Source organism: Ascaphus truei, chromosome 1 (genome assembly GCF_040206685.1).
Source record: "Ascaphus truei isolate aAscTru1 chromosome 1, aAscTru1.hap1, whole genome shotgun sequence".
Taxonomy (NCBI): Eukaryota; Metazoa; Chordata; class Amphibia; order Anura; family Ascaphidae; genus Ascaphus; species Ascaphus truei.
Window position 1 is genome coordinate 187286131 of NC_134483.1, and position 19253 is coordinate 187305383.

At 41.4% G+C, this 19253-nt stretch overlaps 1 protein-coding gene across 4 annotated transcripts in view; it reads left to right on the plus strand.

Annotated features, from left to right (window-relative positions):
- The window catches only part of ERCC6L2 (ERCC excision repair 6 like 2), a 185467-nt gene that overhangs the window by 45575 nt on the left and 120639 nt on the right, over positions 1 to 19253 (plus strand). For all 4 annotated transcript variants that reach the window (XR_012801572.1, XM_075599141.1, XM_075599147.1 and 1 more), the window contains 4 exons: positions 47 to 254; positions 9367 to 9507; positions 12865 to 12981; positions 15386 to 15505. Coding sequence is in view for 3 of the 4 variants with exons in the window: in XM_075599141.1 (XP_075455256.1) it covers positions 47 to 254; positions 9367 to 9507; positions 12865 to 12981; positions 15386 to 15505 (586 nt within the window). In the remaining variant the exon portion in view is untranslated. The remainder of the gene's footprint in view (positions 1 to 46; positions 255 to 9366; positions 9508 to 12864; positions 12982 to 15385; positions 15506 to 19253) is intronic.

Sequence of the window (19253 nt, forward strand, 5' to 3'; positions counted from 1 at the left end):
TTATAGCAGCGTTTAAATCTAAATATATTGATGTGATTCCTTGTAGGGCTGTACCTGGATGTTTAGGCAGCAGAAATCAATTCAAGGAAGAATTTTCAAAGCCGGTAGAATATGGACAGAGACACAACGCGACTAAGCGAGAGCTTGCTACAGGCCGGAGAGTCATGCAGAAACTGGCAATGAAAATGTCCAACTTATTCCTTAGACGTACCAAGGCTATTATAAGTAACCAGTTACCAAAAAAGGAAGATCGGGTGAGTAACCTGATTGTTACCTCATTTATTTTGTAACCCATATTTGGTAAAAATAGAGCATTCGGTTAAAATATACAAATTCCAAAGGTCAACAACATGTTTTGACCGATGTTTGGTGTCTGAGGCACAGGGAGATTAAGTGACTTGCTCAAGGTTACAAGGAGCTGACACTGGGAGTTGAACCAGGCTCAACTGCTTCAAATTGCAATGGTGTTGTTCAAGGAGCGCAGAATCATATGTGGAATATAAAGAAAAAGGCATACATAGTGCAAAAATTGTCTGTAATTCAGAATGGTATGATGGAATAAGTTTTTTTTTTTTTTTTTTACAAGTGGGCAATGCCACAACTCGCATGGTCCAGTAATGTCAAAGGCACTGAAAGGTATCTTTATGGATATTTCTCCATCCGCCTCAGTCTACCAGGGGTCTTCTGGAGGTAGTTGGAGTGTGTGTGGCCCCTTTGGGTGGTATTAGGAAGGCAATCCTCCCCAGACGTCGCCGCGTTGTTGATGTTCCCTCTGTCGGAGCCATCTAGCACTAACTGATATGTAAATGTAAAATTGCTTTTATCTTGTTTTAATATATAAACATATTTTTACACCATCTATTTGTGGAACCATATTTGTGAAGTATCCACGTCTAGGGAGGATTGCCTCTCTATCACCACCCAAGGGGGCCACACACACTCTGACTACCTCCACAAGACCCAGGGAAGAGTGTAAAAATCTTATACCATCATAACATTCTGGATTACAGACAATTTTGCACTATGTATGCCTTTCTTTATATTCCACACATGATTCTGCGCTCCCTGAACAACACCATTGCAATTTGTACAAGGATGGAAGGAGGATTCTATTGGGTTGAGCAGCGTATCACTTCATTCCATAGATTTTTTCACGTATCGTTGTATGATCAAGAGCACTTTTATACTCGCCAATACTATATTCATTTCATCACTATATGTCATTCACCTAGAGAGCACCAAGTGTTTTTTCTTCTTTGTTTCAACTGCTTCAAAGTCAGTGTCATGGGGGCTATGTACAGTACGAAGCAGAGGTTGTCTGTAGAAATATGTCTAAAAAAAATGAGCATTTGGTTTTGTCTGAATCGGGATATTTATCAGGAGTATTTCTGCTTTTGTAAAATTTAGCACATGTATCCTGCAGCATTTAAATTGTTTGACAAAATCACTGCTTACGCCACCTTTAAGGTAAAGAGAAAAGCAACGCAAAAAACCTTCAGGAATAGTGTCACGTACGGCCCACCTGAGAGCACGTGACCTGCATACAGGACAAGGGTTAATACTCAGCTCGCAAGCGCACCCACTTTTCACCTGTGCAAAAGTCCCTCAAATGGACAATATCTCCTCTACAGGACAAGGGTTAATACACAACGTGCAAGCTTCCCCACTCTTAACCTTTACAAAGGTGCCTCAAATGAGTTAACATCTCCCCTAAAACCGTCCCAATATGCCACCTGTAACGAATACCACCCAAGTGAGCGCGTGACTTACAGTTGTGTGAAAAAGAAAATACACCCTCAGAATTCTATGGTTTTACATATCAGGACATAATCATCTGTTCCTTAGCAGGTCTTAAAATTAGGTAAATACAACCTCAGATCAACAACCCATGACATATTACACTGCGTCATGATTTATTTAATAAAAATAAAGCCAAAATGGAGAAGCCATGTGTGAAAAAACAAGTATACCGTATGATTCAATAGCTTAACCACCTTTAGCAGCAATAACTTGAAGTTATCGTTTTCTGTATGACTTTATCAGTCTCTCACATCGTTGTGGAGGAATTTTGGCCCATTCTTCTTTACAACGTTGCTTCAGTTCATTGAGGTTTGTGGGCATTTGTTTATGCACAGCTCTCTTAAGGTCCAGCCACAGCATTTCAATAGGGTTGAGGTCTGGACTTTGACTGGGCCATTGCAACAACTTGATTATTTTCTTTTTCAGCTATTATGTTGTAGATTTGCTGATGTGCTTGGGATCATTGTCCTGTTGCATGACCCAATTTCGGCCAAGCTTTAGCTGTCGGACAGATGGCCTCACATTTGACTCTAGAATACTTTGGTATACAGAGGAGTTCATGGTCGACACAGTGACTGCAAGGTTCCCAGGTCCTGTGGCTGCAAAACAAGCCCCAATCATCACCCCTCCACAACCGTGCTTCATAGTTGGTATGCGGTGTTTGTGCTGATATGCTGTGTTTGGTTTTCTCCAAACGTGGTGCTGTGCATTGTGGCCAAACATCTCCACTTTTGTCTCGTCTATCCAAAGGACTTTGTTCCAGAAGTCTTGTGGTTTGTTCAGATGCAACTTTGCAAACCTAAGCTGTGCTGCCATGGTCTTTTTAGAGAGAAGAGGTTTTCTCCTGGCAACCCTTCCAAACAAACCATAATTGTTCACGCTTTTTCTAATTGTACTGTCATGAACTTTAACATTCAACATGCTAACTGAGGCCTGTAGAGTCTGAGATGTAACTCTTATTTTTTTTGCAATTTCTCTGAGCATTGCACGGTCTTACCTTGGGGTGAATTTGCTGGGATGTCCACTCCTGGGAAGATTGGCAACTGTCTTGAATGTTTTCCACTTTTGAATAATCTTTCTCACTGTAGAATGATGGACTTTAAATTGTTTGGAAATGGCCTTATAACCCTTCCCAGATTGATGGGCAGCAACAATTGCTTCTCTAAGATCATTGCTGATGTCTTTCCTCCTTGGCATTGTGTTAACACACACCTGAATGCTCCAGACCAGCAAACTGCTAAAACTTCGGCTTTTATAGAGGTGGTCACACTTGCTGATGATCAATTAATCAAGGGCATTTGATTAGCAGCACCTGTCTGCTACTTAGCATCTTAATTCCTATGTAAGCAGTAAGGGTGTACTTAGTTTTTCACACACGGCTTCTCCATTTTGGCTTTATTTTTGTTAAATAACCCATGACACAGTGTAATATGTCATGTGTTGTTGTTCATCTGAGGTTGTATTTACCTAATTTTAAGACCTGCTAAGGAACAGATGATTATTATTATGTCCTGATATGTAAAACCATAGAATTCAAAGAGGGTGTACTTTCTTTTTCACACATCTGTATATATGCAATCAGGGCTAATACACATGGCTACTCTAGCCAACTGTGACGACTCAGGAGATTCCTTCCCCTCCTGGTCCCTCTCTCACGTCTCCTGTTGCCCTTCCTACTCCTTCCCACTCCTCTCCTTTCCCCTCCACCTCTCTCCCTTTGCCGCAGCGCGTGACCCGCAGGTCTCGCATACCCACGCGGTCCCTGAGTCCCTGCTATGATCCTCCCCGTTCCCTCTCTCCCGCAGTGCCCGCATCACCTTCCCCTGTGGTGGCGTCCGTCCCGTTGCCTCCTCGCTGCATGGTACCTGCGGCGCGGCATTCCGCGTGCCTGGTGACGCGTCCGGCTCATGCGCTCCCGCAACCCACGGGGGGAGCGCCCACATGTCCCTCCGCTGACTCACCTGATCCCTCCTTTCTACCTTTGCTCGCCATCGCACGGGCGCAGGCCGCGCGCGCGCGTTCCCCTCCTCTTGGCTTCCTGCCCCTCCTGCGGTCTTCCCTTGCTCCGTGCGGGCCGCTCCTGTGTTGCAACCTGTGCGCGCGCATCCCCAGCTTAAAGGGGGCGCGCGCACAGACTCTTCTTATCAGGTTTCCCCTGTCTCCGCCTCCCAAGCTTTACAGGCCATTCCCCTGACTGCCCCTTCTGTCTCCTCCTCTTCTCTCCCTGTCCTATCCCTGTCGTCTCCCACTTTGCTCTCTACTGCTCCCCTCTCTCCCATTGGTATGCCCTCCTTTATAACCCCTGTCTGTCCACTTCTTCCCCGCTCTGCATAGTTCCTGTTTCCCTGTGTGTACCTGACCTATGCTATGCTCCCTCTCCGTTCCTGTGGTTTCCTGCTCCTGTTCTATCTTGGATTTCCCTGGCTTTGACCCCTGCTTGTCCTGGACTACTCTGCTCTCTGGTATCCCTGTGAACCCTGCTACGCATACTACCTTGCCCTCTGGCTTCCTAGGACCTGGCTTATCCTCTGACGACTCTACCCTCTGGACTCCTGAACATTGGCAAACGGACACGACTATTCTTACGGACATCCCCAAGCGTTGCAAGTATACTCTAACAACTCTTCCAACAGGCCCAGCAACGCTATACCACACTCCGGGCTTGCTCCCACTGCTGTGGGTGTGTGGTATCATACCGTTCCCACCTCAGTACTGGGGTCTAGCTTGGTCTGCGGGCATACAGGCGTGACACCAACTCACCTTTCTCTTCCGCAAAGGTACCTCCAATGAGTTAATATTGTATTGTATTGTATTGTATGTCTTTATTTATATAGCGCCATTAGTGTACATAGCGCTTCACAGTAGTAATACATGTGGTAATCAAATAAATAACAGATAATATAAATAACAGATCATGGGAATAAGTGCTTTAGACATAAAAGTAACATTTCGGAAGAGGAGTCCCTGCCCCGAGGAGCTTACAGTCTAATTGGTAGGTAGGTAGAACGTACGGAGACAGTAGGAGGGAGTTCTGGTAAGTGCGTCTGCAGGGGGCCAATCTTTATGTATCCTGTGTTCAGAATATCCACAGTGCTATTCATATGCTTCTTTAAGCAAGTGTGTCTTAAGGTGGGTCTTAAAGGTGGATAGAGAGGGTGCTAGTCGGGTACTGAGGGGAAGGGCATTCCAGAGGTGTGGGGCAGTCAGTGAAAAAGGTTTAAGGCGGGAGAGGGCTTTAGATACAAAGGGGGTAGAAAGAAGACATCCTTGAGAAGAACGCAAGAGTCTGGATGGTGCATAGCGAGAAATTAGGGATGGGATGTAAGGAGGGGCAGAAGAATGTAAAGCTTTAAAAGTGAGGAGAAGAATGGAGTGTGAGATGCGGGATTTGATCGGAAGCCAGGAGAGGGATTTCAGGAGGGGAGATGCTGAGACAGATCTAGGAAAGAGTAGAGTGATTCTGGCTGCAGCATTTAGGATAGATTGTAGGGGAGACAGGTGAGAGGCAGGAAGGCCAGACAGCAGAAGGTTACAGTAATCAAGACGGGAGAGAATGAGGGCCTGAGTCAGAGTTTTAGCAGTCGAACAACAGAGGAAAGGGCGTATCTTAGTTATATTGCGGAGGAAAAAGCGACAAGTTTTAGAAATGTTTTGAATGTGAGGGGCGAATGTGAGAGAGGAGTCGAGTGTGACCCCTAGGCAGCGTGCTTGGGCTACTGGGTGAATGATTGTAGTTCCAACAGTAATGTGGAAGGAGGTACTAGGGCCAGGTTTGGGAGGAAGTATGAGGAGCTCTGTTTTAGCCATGTTGAGTTTAAGGCGTCGGAGGACCATCCAGGATGATATAGCAGAGAGACATTCAGAAACTTTGGTTTGTACAGCAGGTGTAAGGTCAGGTGTTGAAAAGTATATTTGTGTGTCGTCGGCATAGAGATGATAATTAAACCCAAAAGATGTTATTAGGTCACCTAGAGAGAGTGTGTACAGAGAAAAGAGAAGAGGTCCCAGGACAGAGCCCTGGGGTACCCCCACAGAGAGATCAATAGAGGAGGAGGAGGAGGTGTTAGCAGAAGAGACACTAAAAGTACGATGGGAGAGGTAGGATAAGATCCAGGATAGAGCTTTGTTCCGAATACCTAGAGTATGGAGAATGTGGAGGAGAAGAGGGTGGTCCACTGTGTCAAATGCTGCAGAGAGGTCGAGTAATATGAGCAGAGTGTAATGACCTCTGTCTTTGGCAGCATGGAGGTCGTTAGTTATTTTAGTGAGGGCTGTTTCGGTGGAGTGAGCAGTGCGGAAGCCAGATTGTAGAGGGTCTAGGAGAGAATAGGTGTTGAGAAAATGGAGCAAGTGAGAGAATACAAGACGTTCAAGGAGTTTAGAGGCAAAAGGCAGGAGGGAGACAGGTCGATAGTTAGAAAGACAGGTAGGGTCAAGCTTGTTGTTTTTGAGTAATGGTATGACTGTTGCATGTTTGAAGGAGGATGGAAGGGTTCCAGAGCAGAGGGAGGAGTTAAAAATGTGTGTAAGCGTAGGGATTATAGTAGGAGCTAGAGGTTTTAGGAGATGGGAGGGAATGGGGTCAAGAGGGCAAGTGGTAGAGGGAGAAGAGGCGATCAACAGCGATACATCCTCCTCTGAGACAGTGGAAAAAGAGTCAAGGAAGGCAGGAGGAGAGTTAGGAAGAGGTGTAGGATGGGGGGAAGAAACAGAGGGGATGTGAATCCCTTACTCAATTGCAATCATATCTATACATTTCCACAACCTGGGATATGCAAATAAGATGTAAAATGAATATTTGCCAGGTCTCTGTTTATTATATATATATAAAAAAAACAAAACCCATGGAACTTTAACACACAAAAATCAGTTGTAGCTAAATGTATATGTAAACGTAAATAGTCTCTCCAGAGCGTGCAACCGTTCATTCAGAGCCCAAAGCATAACTTATTAATTGTTTTAATATACATATATGAAAGGAAAAAACCTGGGCACTGCAAATTTCTGCATAGAACATTTATTAGCCAATAGTTGACGTTTCGACCTCAAGGGCCTTTCTCAAAAGCAAATGGCATAATGGAATTAGCAAAATAGTACATGTTGCCGGCCCATCGGCAAGGGATACCGCCGCGGACCCCTACTCAGGGGAACTCAGTGGGACCCCTCCAAAAACATAGCCGGTCTTGAATCTCTTCTCCAGGCCATCGCTCCCTCAGTCGGTCGGTCATCCTCTGTATTCTCACCACGAGATCCTCGTTGCCGATCTGATCTATCCTTGGGGGCCAGAATTAAAGCTATAGAAAGGAAGCAGATTCCTCAGGGTAACGAAGCGAGATCTGTTTGCCCTTGTGGTTGACTATAAAATGGAACGGGAAGGCCCACCGATACGGAATCCCCTTTTCCTGAAGTATCGCTGTCACCGGACGCAGTCCTCTTTGTCGATATATTGTCAGCCTGGACAGGTCCTGGAATATCTGGATTGAATAATTTTCAAATTCAATTGAGCCTCTTTTTCTGCAACCCTTTTTAATCTTTTCCTTTGTCGAATATTGATGAAGCCCTAGAACCACATCTCTGCTTCTTTTGGGATCGTCAAATCTCGGACCCAACGCTCTGTGAGCTCTGTCCATCATAAGTTAATTATCTTGTAGTTAGGGATCAATTGACAAAAAGAACCTTTTAAGATATGGCTTAAGGGCTTCCGCAGACACTGACTCAGGATATGGCGGATTCGTAGATTTTGCCTTCGTTCCCTGTTCTCAAGATCATCCATACCATCTGACTTAGCTCTTATCTCTTCGCTGAGACGCAGGGCCTCATCGTCAGTATTTGCCTGGTTTTGTAAAGCGACATCCATTTTGTTTTCCAGCTCCGTGGTTCTCTTAGCCAGCGAAGAAACTTCTGCCTTAAATTCTGTTACCGCTCTGTCCAGGGCTGACTGAAAACAAACTTGCATTTCTCCAAGCATAGTCTGAAGGTCCTGCTTTGTAATCACCATGTCTCGCTCTGCAGTGACTCTCTCTGTAGCAGCTCTCCCCAGTAAATCTTTTCCTGCTGTGTCCTTGTTTGCTGAGTCTCAGCGTTGCCCGTCGCTCTGAGGCCTCTCCCTCTGGCAAAGCAGATTGCCTCTCTATCTCCCGGTCTGGGGCTGGTGCTATGTGCTCGCATAGGCTCCATCTTTGTATTTTGTTTTTTCGGCCGTTGCCGATTGTACTCGGCCGAAACGGGAGAGATCCAGGGTCTCCGGCCTCCCATCTTTCTGAGCGGCCCGCGGATCACAAAAAGGTGCCGATCAGGGGTTATATTAGCTTATACTGGCGGAGTGCACAGAGCTTTCCCAGCAAACGTGCATCCGCGGTGATGTCACGCCCCGAACTTCATAGTTTTAACAATAAGGATCTTAGTAATAATGTAGGTTTTATGCAGTAGGTAGCTATATGGTATGTTTTGTAAAGTAGATTTAATTGATGTCGGTCTTGAAATAGGCAAGTTATCAATTCTTTAGTTGTTCTTTAAAGCTCTGTTTCTATTTTACATTAGTTCAGAGTAAATTAGTACTTAAGTATTAGGCAATATATTTTTTTTTTATTTGGACTAACAATTGATATAATAATACAAGCTTTTGAGAGTTTTCTCTCCTCTTCAGGTCAGCAATATTGAATCTTTTGTAAATCAGTATCTGGTTGCAACTGGACTAACATGGCTATTTCTATTTAATTCATTATGATATATTAAAAAACAAAAGTAAGTAAAATGTGTATCTTCATGCCTTACACTACTTTGCCAAACTGTTTTAGGCTTTCAAATATCACAGAATTAAAATTGCAGATAAATACGATCCGTTTTTCACTTGTAATTCTCTCCCTGTACAGTGATATTCTTGTGAGCTATATTAAGCCGTTTGTACAGTAAAGCCTGGTCTGGGGAAGTGCAGAACAAGCAAGCCATTTAGTGAAATAAGATTTGTCATTTTGGTCTCATCAGTGTCAGCTTGGTTTCTTAATACAGCTTTATGCGTGCTGTAAACCAGGGGTGCGCAATCTTTTTTTCCCCTTGCACCCACCTGCCTGCTCTCCTCCCCTGTTCGCGCACCCCCCCCCCCCCCACGCTCTGCTCCGGGGTCAAATGACACCGTGGTTGTCATGTGACATCACATTGCCATGGCAACTCGACGTCACGTGACCCCGCCGTGTCATTTGATGCTGGGTTACCATGACGACACATTGCTGGAAGCCATGGTAAGGTAAGTTGGTTACAGAGGCCTCGCGCGGTCCCCCTGCATTTAATTTGAATGCCTTGGGGCAGAGTGCAGGACCCCATAACTGCCGCACTCCCCCGAAAATCTTGTTCCCCCCACTTTGCACACCCTTGCTGTAAACCATGGCATACAACAATCAAGTTATTTTAGGTAGACAAATTACAAAAGCCCTACAACTATACATCGTACGCTAAAGAGTTACAATACTCAAAAGTGACACAAGTGCAGTTTCACAATATCAAGCAAATAAAAGCTAATTGTCAATAAAAAATGTTATGAATGTGAAATATCTTTATTATTATTTGCAGATTGTTTTCTGTTCTCTATCAGACTTCCAGAAAGCTGTTTACCAAACAGTATTAGAAACTAAAGATGTTAACTTGGTTCTTCAAGGAGCTGAAGCATGCAGTTGCAACAGTGGTCAGAAAAGAAGGAAATGCTGTTACCAAGTATGTCCTGTTACTATTGCTTTACTTTACAGGACAGGGCCCTGCGATGCACATTAAACGGTGATTGATTAGAACATATTATCCATCATCTTAAATGTAATTAATTCCATCCTGTATTGTATAACCTGATTGTTATGAGGTAATTTTCCATGGTATCACATTGCTTGTTGCATTTTTTGGTATTATTAACTGGTTGACCTTTTACACCCAAATGTTATTTTAAGGTTACTACAGTATATGCCCTCAGAGTAGGAGGAACTGAAGGCCGGAGGTATTACTTTTTAATATGAAAACACAAAGATTTATTTTGCCCGAGTTTCTGTATTCATACTTTGAGTGTGGCAAACAGAGACAGCAAGGAACTTAATAGAAACAATAGAAAGTTCTAATTCTCATGATGGAGACGGTAGGAAAAGCTTTCTGGAATGTAAATATGTATTCAAAACATTTTAGCACACCATTGTTAGTATATAAATATGCTAGTCCAAAGCTAATGGGAAATGAAATGATATTTCAGAATTGTAAACATCTTCATTTACAATTCTGAATAAATGTAATTTTTTTCATTATGGCATTCCTTTATTTGTCTATTAATAGCGAAAACCTACCACACATACCTTTACATAAATGAGAGAAATGCAAACAATTTCCATTGGATAAACTTCAGTGATATTAGTCACTTCAAGTTAATCTTTCAGTTCTAAATAGCTAATATATTTAGGTTTTATAGAATGATGAACCCTAAAAATCTCAAATACCACATGAACTCCTTAAAAAAAGACTTATGCACCTATGTACTTTTAAAATAAAGACATCCGCACAGTTGATTCCAAAACCTACCCCAGCTTTAGACACTATCTCTTGCAAAAACGTGTGCAGGGTAACCCCTATGTGCCATATTTACTAAGCAATGTTGTAAGAAACCTAGCGCTAGAAGTATCTTGAATGGGTTATTGGTGTTTCTTGGTGCTGGAAGGTGTCTTATGGCATAGCACTACTTGGTAAATATGGGTCTATATGCGTTGCATACCAGTTATTTTATTTTTCATGTTTATGGCTACCGAGAAGGAAAACAAACACAGGGTATCGTTAGCTCTTCTAAAAACATTATAAAGTCATGTTTTTGGAAAGACTGTTAAAAGCGTCTGTTCCTATGATTTGTCCGTTGCATTCATGGCTTTGGTGATATATGGGCCCTGTTGTTTTTGGCAAGTTAGGATATTGAACTCATTCAGCCCTGACTAAGGAAACATGTAATTATCTGATGTCATTATTACCATTTGAACAGCTCACAAGAAGCTGTTTAAATGATTGCAGAACTCTATGAAATATTACATTACTCACAGTGCAAAGTAAAAATACCGTTATAGGCTGAATTAAATGGAATACATTATACTTTGACTCCTAAAAAACAAACAAAATCAGTTTAAGTCACTGTTTTGTAAATATTGTATTATAGTTTAAAAAAAAATGAAAAATACATTTTATACTAAACAATTTGAAGCTTTGAATGTAAACTTCCCCCCTTACCTATGAAGCCGCGGGGTCGTGTCACGTGACCCGCAGCATCATTTGACATCACGGTACTGTGGCAACCGTGATGTCATATGACCCCGAAGCGTATTAAGTAAGTAGAGGTTGCAGAGGCCTCGCGCGGTCCCCCGGCATTTAATTTAAATGCCTTGGGGGAGAGCGTGGGACCTCTGCAACCGCCCTCGCCCCCCCAGGAAAATCTCCCGGCCCCCCACCCCTGCTTTAAACAATCACAAAAGCAATAGTTAACAAATAAAGACTGCAAAGGTCTGACCTTTTCCTCCTTTTTGTAAAATGTATTTAGTAGGGTGGTCATTTTTCCTGGATGTGCAGTAACAAAAAGGCACTTTGTCAGTGGTTACATACAAAAATTCCAAAAGGCACAAAAAATGGACAAAAATTATCAATAATGTAAAAAATTACCAATAATGTAAAAAATTACCAATTGTAATTGATCAAGATGAAAAAGTCTAATCGTCCAAATCAGGGTGGGTGCTTCTTCTTCAAGAGTACTCCCAAACTCTCATGTATTTAGAAGAAAAACTGTAGAGATGAGAAGAGCACAAACAAACACCCCTCTATGGTGCAGATTATTTATTTATAAGGGAAAAAAACATATAAAATTTGAGAATGATTCCCACTCACATTCTTGGGTGCTGCATTAAGCACTTGGACTCAGCGTTTAGTTTTTAGGCTTTCTCTGCAGTGCTTCTCCTGTCAGTTCCTGTATCTTCCCTCTCTGCTTTGCTGCCAGTGCGCTGGGACGCGCGCAGGTGCGCTCGAGCACGTGTCCTGGTACTTCCGGGCTACACTCAGATTCTTCTCCAGTGCAGGAGGAGGGACTGCAGGTGATTTCAGGAAGCTATAGCAGACAATGCACAACGCTGACCCTGCGCCTGTCCTCAGATAGCCCTACGTGTAGGAAACCTGAAGTTATATTTTTATTAAGGTTTAAAGGTATAAATGGGAAGGGGTACAAAAAGAAAAGGGACGGGATGGGTGGGGAACAACCATTTTGTATCAGAATTCTTACAATCAACAGTCACATTGCATAACATAGAACATTTTATAAACAACTTATCCTACACTCAGCACTCCCAGATAGTCTTTCCTACCGAGATCATTCCCCTATCCAATATACCAGGGGTCCCGGACCCCATCAAACCTCCTTGTGGTATGATTCAGGAATGAGGTGAGTTTCTCCATTAATTGAACATCATTAACCCTTTTAATCATTAACCCTTCTAATAACCTCTCTTCTGGAGGGTGGGAGTGTCTTTTTCCACGCTGCTGCCACAGTGCACCTAGCCGCCGTTAGAATATGGAGGATCAATTTAAGTGTATAGTGATTCACATCTTCCATGGGGTTAGCCAGAATAATTAAGGTTGTGTCTAGCGGAATCTTGATTCCCGTCACATCTTCTATTAACTGTGAGAGTTAATAAAACCATATCAGCTTCAATGTGATATCATCCTAATTTCATTGTTTGGACGCAGACCACATATACTGTATGTAGGTCATTGTGATCCGTGACATTGGTTAGATCTCTATGCCATACGTTTATGTTGTATGGAAGATTGCACAACCTCTTCACATACCCCTTATTTTTGCTTGCTTGGATGGTTTGTACCATTTACTATGTATCCCTGTTAACTGCTTTTGATAGCTCGGTTAATTTGCATAGAAATTTGACCCAATAACATTAAATAATATTGGAGTCTGTTAAAGTATACTTTCATGAGATTATACAGTAACTTTAGTTATGTTTCACTGTGCCACAGTTTTTGCAACATATTTGAACTAACACTTTCTTGTTGTTGTAGATTAATAAATATGGTGAAACCGCGAGGGCGCTTTATTTTAGTTACCTAGCTATTCTCCGTAAGGTTGCCAACCACGCAGCTCTCCTACAGACAGACACCAGCACCAGCAAAACACAGGTGGGTTTCATCATTCTCTGGAGATGTTTACTTTTTGCACTTAGATTTGAAGTGCCACTGAAGACATACTGTACATATGTAGCCAACCTTACTGTTCTGGTGACCGCGCAGAATACTGCCCGGAAGGATTAACGCTGCGGGAGGTCCCAATGAAAAGAGTGGGCTCCCTGCAGCGCCGTCGCAGCAGCCAACTTCATCCATATTAAAGAATACTTGATGGATGCTATTGACCTCAGGAAATAATGCAGCAGCAAAGCTAAAGTTGCAGAAATGAGCAAAGTGTTCTAGTGCATTAAGAAAAGTCACAATCGGTCCCCACAAAAAAAATGACTCTATGTAAATATTTTGCCAGGATTGGAAATGGCTTCATGGTGCCTCAATTGAGCACAGAATGTTATCAGGATGAAAAACAAAAGGTAATGGTAATTTGTACTAAAAATAAACTTAACAAGCCAAAGAATACCACCAATTGTATCATGAAAGAAAAATTCCTTTTTTAAGGAAATGTTAACGAAAAAATTCCATTGGTCAATATACATCGTACTGCTGTGTCCTAATTTTAAAATGGTTTTACAATTGGGAATTTAATATCAGACTTTGTGTCTGTTCTGAATGATAAATCCATGCATCCTGATTCCAGAAGGCTAAACATTTGCAGATCTAATGAAATGACAAATGGACATTGTTAAAAAAATAAAATAAATGTATATATTTTTTTAATAAAATGTTTTACCAGGAAGTAATACATTGAGAGTTACCTCTCGTTTTCGAGTATGTCCTGGACATAGAGTTCTAAAAATACATGGTTACATTAAAAGAACGGGGTTACACAGTCAATTCACAGACATTTCATGGACAGATATAGTTGGAAAATTGGGTACAAGGGATAAAGGGCTCGAGAGTTTGCTGAATTACCTGGAATTACAATAATAGTGAAAACATTGTAAGAATCATTAATTGTAAAGAATATTATTTAAGTGTCAGATATCATATTGTGATAAAGGTTTATGGTTTTGTTTTCATGGTTATGTATTAAAAGACAGTTAAAATTCATATTTTGTGAAGGTGTAGCCTAACGTAACGCAAGTATATATTTTTTTAATTATTATTGCTGACAACATACGTAGCATTGAACAAAGAATTTTGCAGGCAGAGTAGGTCCCTCCACAGTACAACACTTAATTTTGGAGTCTTGTAGTAAAAAGAAAAGGTAAAATGATGCACATAGTCACCAGTAGCTGAGTCAGAGATAACACATATAAACCAATCCATACTTTACAGCAAATTCACCAAATATGCACAGTAGTTTTACACTTCATGTTATTAGCAAACATTTTGTTAGCTATAACTACTACATAGGAAGTCCAACATATAAAACCAAATCACATAATCTATGATTTTAAGCATGAACCCTTTCCTGTTTTTTTTTTTTTAAATGACCTGCCACTTAATTCTTCGAGTAACATTTGTGTTTAACAAAGAGACATAAAATACGTTTTGGTGAGTAAAAAAGTGACAAAAACCCTCCACCGTACAGTCTACAGCAAATACAAATAGCACTTTTGAGCACAATCACATCTTAGACAGGTCTGCAACCCTGCTTTTCACCATTATCTCCTTCCACTGCAGCCAGGGATTCTGGGAAATTACATGCAAATGAGCATGCAGTGTCACTTTTTGCACTTATCCATTTTAAGGGTTCTGTGTTAAAATGGACAAAAAAAAATAAAGTGGTGACACACTGCTCATTTGCATTTCATTACCCAGAGTTCCTGGCGGCAATGGAAACATTGCACTGTATGCTAAGCGATAATGGCGAAAGGCAGTGTTGCAGACCTGCCTGAGACATTTTAATGTGCTCACAAGTGGTATTTTTATTTAACAAAGCAAATTCCGGCATTATTCATCAAGAGGTTTATAGAATCTCTTCACTGGATTACTTGGGGTGCCAAGTCTCTTGAACGGAAAGAACCCCTGTGGTGAGGACATAAACAGTAAGAAAGAAAAGTTTGGGATAGGCTCAAGAGAACCCATGTGGGAGAAAAATGGAAATCAAATAGCATCTAAGGTAAAATGGGCAAACTAAGGTACAGATTTACTAAGTGGTGCCAAGCCGTAAGCAGTTTATGGCCCACTCAAGTGAATGAGGTTTAAGGTTCCTTACGGCATAGCTCTTTTTCATAAATTTGTAAATATGGGCCAATGTGGACGAAGTGGTCCTTAAATACTTTAAATTCTTATACGCTTTACGATTTAACTTACTGTATAACAAACCTTTGTATTTTAACACTTTGCCAAACCCTTCTTCTTATAAACAATAGTTTTGATTTTATACATTTTGGAGGTTCAGCTACGGATTTACCACTCCGTATGCCGCAATAAATGTAATTTTATTTATTTTTAGGACGATCATATTAAGCGGGTCTGCAGTGAAGTATTTTCCAGGTTTCCAGAGTTTATCCAGCAGAGCAAAGATGCTGCATTTGAAACCATCTCGGACCCAAAATATAGTGGAAAAATGAAGGTAATTTAACATTTGTGTTATCTTTCCAAATTATATTAGGATCCAAGTTTGGGTGTATGGGTTAAAAAAAAAAAAAGTATACCCATAATATAATTAATAGAGAATGCTTTTGTACTTTATGTACAGCTTTCAATGTGCTCTGAAATCATCCTGCAATTGTTCGGGAAGATTTAAGTTCTATCTGAATATTAAGGATAGCTCCAGAGCATAGTTAATTGGGGCCAATGTGTCCTAAAGCAGCAGTCTGTGCTGATCGCCATTTAAAAAAATATATATAATAATGTTTTAATTACTTTGAGATCTCTTTTTTCATAGTTACATATAGTTACATAGTAGATGAGGTTGATAAAAGACGTACGCCCATCAAGTTCAACCTATGCTAAATTTAGACGACAGATACTTTATCCTATATCTATACTTCCTTATTTCCCTTTACAAAAAAAAAAAAAAGCTTATACTGTACTCTGTTCAGGAGATATAAATATGTGCATGGGAGGTTTCAATGGAGCTCTTCCTAGAGCCCAGTGCACTTTAAAGGTTATCATGGTACATTAGAAGCAAGAGATGAAGAAAATCATCATACGTACGGTATTTAGATCTAAAAAAATATTCGCTTTTTAAAAGAGCAGCACATGCCTGGGGCAATATACTAATGTCATCGTTGTAGAGGTAAAACTCATAAAATGCATTTTTGGCACAATCGCACTAAATGCATTTTCTGGCTTGGAATTTCTTGATATTTCTATTGAAAAACTCAAGTGCCTATTTAGTCATAGTTCAAAGTTACCAAAACATAAAACTCATTTTATGATTTGGTATGATTTGAAATAATGTAAAAAAAAAAAAAAGAACATTTAATCGCCTTTTCCTCAGTACACAAAGAATGTAGTTAATCACTTTTACCTCTTCAACGACGATATTATCTGAGTTAATAAACAATGGTATGCTTCTCAGGGCGATGACTGCTTTAAGTCATTGATAGTAAAAAGGCTATCCTGACCATCACTGAGGTAATGACTTAATATGAAGAAGCCGAAAAAGAGAATGGGTGCTGTTAATCTCATTAACAAATTTGTTTTTCCTAGAATTTACACATAAACTGCTTTATTACCACGTTTGTAAAAATATTGCATATAAGTTAGCACTGACAACAATATGTCTATATTAAAGTTTCTTAAATCATCTTAACAGTTATATTCTGCAGAGATGCTGACGGCGATTTCGTGTACACATGCTTTGTCATGACAGATATAGTAAACATGTAACTTTATTTCCCTTTCCACTCTAATGAAACGTGTGTACCTGAAATTGTCATTGGCAACTCTGCAGAATATTAAAGTTAAGATCATTTAATGAACGTGTACAAATGCTAACACTACCTGGAGCAGTAGTATAGCTTTGGTGATTTTCAGAACATGGGTGACATATTTGACAGTGACATGAAAGCTTTGCAAATGTCAAATAGACAACAGAAACAATCACTTATGTTACATTCTCTACTATATATTGTCACGGGAAGCAACTGCGGGGCTGGAGTCTAGTGGCTGGGACAGGCTAATAGGCGGGTAACGATGGTCCGTAAACAGGCAGAGGTCAGGGTTGACAGGCAGGCAGGTAGAGATAGTCAGTAAACAGACAGAGATGTCAAGGCTGGAGAGAGGCAAGCAAAGTGAGGTCCGAAAGGGTCTGGTTACAGCAAATGCACAAAGAGGCAGCAAGCTTGTCCACAGGAAAGAACCACAATAAACAGACAAGGGAGGAACAGTAAGGGAGATTTATATAGGGCTGGTTGCCTCATCTGTACCACCTGTTCCTTGTTAGGCTGCGACCACTTCTTTTAAACTTTATCTTAACGTCCCCACTCACGCAGCGTGCGCGGGCACGTACGCTCACCCAAGCTTGGTGCTTGGGGAGACGGTGGAGGAGACCAATGCTTGGGGAGACCAATGGGGAGAGGGAGGCAGTATAGGCTGAGCGGAGAGATGTGGAAGGGGAGGGGCTGAGTGGAGAGAGAAACACAGACACACACACAGCCCCGATCCAGCCAATGACACGCCACGCCCGCCCGCTTCTGCTCTAAAATTATTGCAGGACAGCCGATCGCTCATGCTTGGAGAGCTGGTGACGTTATCACTCTCAAGCATGAGCGAGCTCAGCGGTAGCGTGGCCGCAGCCTTAGTGATCAGCAGCCTTAAGACTGTTCTCAGCAAAGAGATCAGCATCAGCTGATCCTAATGTTTGCAGAAGACCAAGCCTACGGTAAACATAGGAAGGAGGGAGAGTGGAGGCAGACATCTAAAGAAGATAATAAGTTACATATCCTGATTGAAAAGGGGGTGTTGCTTATGCTGAAAATGTACAAATACTATTTGACACGAGTGAGGCCACATAAAGAACTGCACCATGATCCCAGCATACAGGGTGTCAAACAAGTAATCATTTTTTTTTAAATTAAGTAATAAATTGCAAAACAATACAGTTCATCCAATCCATAAAAAAAACATCACACTCAGGAGAAATAGTGACCAATAGTAGGGGCAATACGGTAGAAGCAAATCATGGCTTGTCACATATTAAGTTTAAGATCCACTAACTAACAAATAAAATAACAAAATAATACTTGTCTTTAAGCAAACTGAAGTAAATATACAGAACAGTCACAAATCTATATGGTAGTCTGATCAGTCATAATGCTCTTCAAACCGTGATTCCCAGCAGGGGGTTTACAAACCCTTAAAGGTTCATGAGGCATCACCAAGGGTTGTTTGGCAAGATCATCAAGGGATTAGCTCACAAAAAAATGTAATGCCAGATCCAAGGCAGTACGGTGGATTCCTGATCCTCTGTGGTGGACTGCACACTTAATAAAGCTGCAAACGACACCTTAGTGTGGGTGTTATAGCTGTCAATCACTGCGGGAGCTTCCAAAGTCGCTCCCTACAAAGCTTGGCATCTATAGTGGCAAGGCATTGTGGGGCATGAGTTTGGAAGCTCCCGGAGTGATCGATAGCTATACCATCCATGCTGTCTGCACATATTGAGGAGTAGTTTGGAGCCTAAATAAGCGTGTGTTCCCCACACGCACTCGGGACATTTGAATGACTTGGATAGCCTAAATAGTTTTTTGTAGCATTACTCTAATGAGTAGGCAATGCGGTTTGCGGAACAGATATTTTCTGGTGGATGATGCACAATCTAAAGCTTGGGAACCACTGCCTTAGAACATACAGTTGTGTGAAATAGGAAAGACTCAAGGTGTTGCAATGGCCCAGTCAAAGTACAGACCTCAACCCGATTGAAATGCTGTGGCTGGACCTTAAGAGAGCCTTATAAACGTAGAATGATGGACTTTAAATTGTTTGGAAATGGCCTTATAACCCTTCCCAGATTGATGGGCAGCAACAATTGCTTCTCTAAGATCATTGCTGATGTCTTTCCTCCTTGGCATTGTGTTAACACGCACCTGAATGCTCCAGACCAGCAAACTGCTAACGGCTTTTATAGAGGTGGTCACACTTGCTGATGATCAATTAATCAAGGCATTTGATTAGCAGCACCTGTCTGCTACATAGCATCTTAATTCCAATGGAAGCAGTAAGGGTGTACTTAGTTTTTCACACATAGCTTCTCCAATTGTATTTTTGTTAAATAAATCATGACACGGTGTAATATGTAATGTGTTGTTGTTCATCTGAGGTTGTATTTACCTAATTTTTAGACCTCTTAAGGAACAGATGATTGTTATTAT